We start from the raw sequence: 3,024 nt of genomic DNA on the forward strand, positions 1-3,024 counted from the left end.
AAGGCTATATAGGAGCTGCTGGCAGTCTTAAAGTGCTTGTAACAGATTTTTCCATAATGTGATAGGAAGTGAAACAGTTATCACGGACAGTTAGACTGTAACTTGCTTGTTAACTATAAGTGAAATATGAGATCGATAGACCCACACTGAAAATTTATTAAAAAGAAAGTGAATTAGGCACTATCACATACTATTGGTGGGAGTGTCATTTGATCAAAACATTTTGGAAATTAATGCCATACATTTTAAATATATTGATAGTTCTTTTTTTGACTCAATAATCCCATTTCTTAATTTGCATATTATTTAAATACTCTGAAATGATAAAGACTTAAACAGAAAAGGAATGTTACAGTTTTGTATTCATTTCCTACTGCTGCTGTAACAAGTGACTATAAACTCATCAGCTCAAAGCAAAAGAAATTATATTAGGCATTTTGTTTTTTGTAACAAATATTTGAGGCGGGTATTTTTTATCTCTAATTTACAGCTGTGTAGGTAAACTGATCTTCAGGGAGGGTGGGAAATATTTAATGTCACACAGTACTGTTGCCTATAGATTTCTACATAACCAAGGCACTCAAGTTTTCCCCTGGAGGGAGTAGTGCATAATATTAGCTGAAGTGTTACTGTGGTTCAGCAAGTTATATTAATAAATTATCACTGGGGCCTCTGTCAGCCATATTTTATTTATTTAGGGAAAAATACCCATGAATTGAATGGTGGGATCAATGACTCCTGGAGTTTCATTCCCTGAGTGTACTAAGAATATCTGAAAATGCACTAAATGTCATTTCAAAAGAGAGGGCCTGATAGAGTCCATTGAAATAACTTTTGTAGGGGAAAGTAGCACAAGATATTTTGGGAGTATGAGTGGAAAACTTCTAAATGGATACAGTCCAGACATTGAATCAATTTTGAAGGTAATGAGAAGAGAGGAATTTGGGTTTCTAGTAGACCACAAGTCACTCGTGGTCATGGGGGCCCCAGAGACCAGATCAGTGTGTAAATATGCAAATGTAGAGCTTTAGGAAGTGGCCCCAGCCTGTGATCTTATGGCCTAGGAAACTGAGGGATCATGCAGTCCTGTTCAAGCTCATTTAGGGAGCTATCTGAAAACACACCCAACATGGGACTGTCAGCACTAGGAAATCAAGATAAGACTCTGTAACTCTGTTTAAGTCATTTAATTTTCAAGAAAAGCCAAGAGACCAGTAGAATATGGTAAAAGGGGAGTTTAGAAAAACTGTGGGTAGGGGTTAAAGTATGTGGGTTTAGCAAACCCTGGTCTCTACCATCAGGGGAAATAAAGCTGGGTGCTGGGCAGGTGAAATTGAATGAGGTAGTGAGTTTTACATACCAGATGCTTGGGAGCTGGGGAGTGGGGGAAGCACCATCTCTGACTATGGAAGAACATCACGCTGTCAAAAATTTTCTCCTATTTCCTAATTGGCACATGACACTGGCACAGGGAATATGAGATAAAGTCTCGAGTGAATCACCGTGCTCTTCCTCAGTGAGGGGTGAGGAAGATCGTGGACAAGGAAGTTTTGTGATATCAGCATGAGTGTGGCAAGTCATTTTTGAGATTGCCAGCAGATGGTATTTGGGTTGGGAAATTAGTGCAGCATGTCAGTTCTGGGCTGTTCTCCCTGTGTGGGGCTGCCTGGCCCTTATAAAAGGAGTCTCCATCTCAGTGGTGCTATCTTCGTGACACTCAGTGATAGGTCTTCTTTGGAGCCTGTGGTGAGTACAAATCTTAGAGGTCTTTTTGGCACTTGAGTGGTAAGATTGAACCTGGAGGAGTAGGTGACTTTATTTTAACCAATTAGTGCTCCGTATGGGGAAAAGAAGATAATGAGGTATTAGGGGTAAATTTAAGCTGGTATTTGGTAGGTGATCCTGAAAGTGATGAGAGAAATGGAGTCAGAGGTATGATCTTAAACTGAAGGAGAGTAAGATAGATGAGATGCTGTGCTGTAGCCCACCCTACATTAGCTCAAAATGCATCCCTCTCAGAGTTCAATCCCATTGAGTGCTGGGTTTGGGTCTCTGCATTTCTCCTTAAAAGCCCACAGTCACGTCAGTTAGACCAGCAACCAGGGCCTCATGGTAGATATAAGTAGAGATTTGTTTTGGGATTGGCTACAATTTTAATATCCAGGTTCTTCTTCTCCAGATAGTGTTTGTATTCACACAACACCTGCATAGGTAATTTTGTCTTTAGAAAGTGGTAGAATGAGAGATTAACAAGAAAAAACTGAAGATCTGAGAGCAAGACGTGCTAAAAAAGAATGGTGAAGAAGTTACACAAAACTATAAAGACTCTCTAAGGGATCAAAGAAAGCCCTTGGAGATGAAAGAATTGTGTGCTCAGCTAAATGTTCTACCAGTAGGACTGTCTCTGTTATGAACAGTGTTGTCTCTTTGTATTTCAGATTCCTTGAGACCCAGGAAAGATGTCTTACCAGCAGCATCAGTGCAAGCAGCCCTGCCAGTCACCTCCTATGTTCATACATAAGTGCCCTGAGCCTTGCCAACCTAAGTGCCCTGAGCCTTGCCCACCTAAGTGCCCTGAACCTTGCCCACCTCTAAAGTGTCTGGAGCCATGTCCCTGTCCTCCATGCCCACCTTGTGCAGTGCCACCTCCACTGTGCCAGCAGAAATGTCCTCCTCTGCATCCATGTCCACCCTGCCAGCATAAGTGTCCACCCAAGTACAAGTAACAGCACCAGATTTCATCAGGACCATGAAACAACAAGATCTAAGTTTTTCTTAGTCCCAGGACTCCATCGTCCTCCCTTCAGCCATGGTGATGGACTGCATCTTCCTTAACCTCCCTCCTGGATTGACAGCTGACAGATAAAAAGTCTGGTTCCTGAAGCAGACACCATGTTGTTGGAAGAAGAGCAGCAGGATCATCACCTGATCTTGCTTTGCCATCTGCCTGTCTGTAATCGGGCTGTGATCTCTACCCTGTGAGCACTTAGTGTGTATATTCTTTTACTTCTCCAATAAAGCACA

General features: G+C 41.7%; 1 protein-coding gene across 1 annotated transcript; it reads left to right on the plus strand.

Annotated features, from left to right (window-relative positions):
- Positions 1-2,459: 2,459 nt before the first annotated feature.
- Positions 2,460-2,726, plus strand: LOC308612684 (uncharacterized protein; the record flags this gene model as incomplete). The annotated part of the gene is made up of 1 exon (XM_081225334.1): positions 2,460-2,726. The coding sequence occupies one exon, from the start codon at positions 2,460-2,462 to the stop codon at positions 2,724-2,726; it is 267 nt and encodes an 88-aa protein (XP_081081460.1).
- Positions 2,727-3,024: the final 298 nt, after the last annotated feature.

Source organism: Mesoplodon bidens, assembly GCF_964165515.1.
Source record: "Mesoplodon bidens genome assembly, chromosome: 2".
In the NCBI taxonomy this organism is placed as follows: domain Eukaryota; kingdom Metazoa; phylum Chordata; class Mammalia; order Artiodactyla; family Ziphiidae; genus Mesoplodon; species Mesoplodon bidens.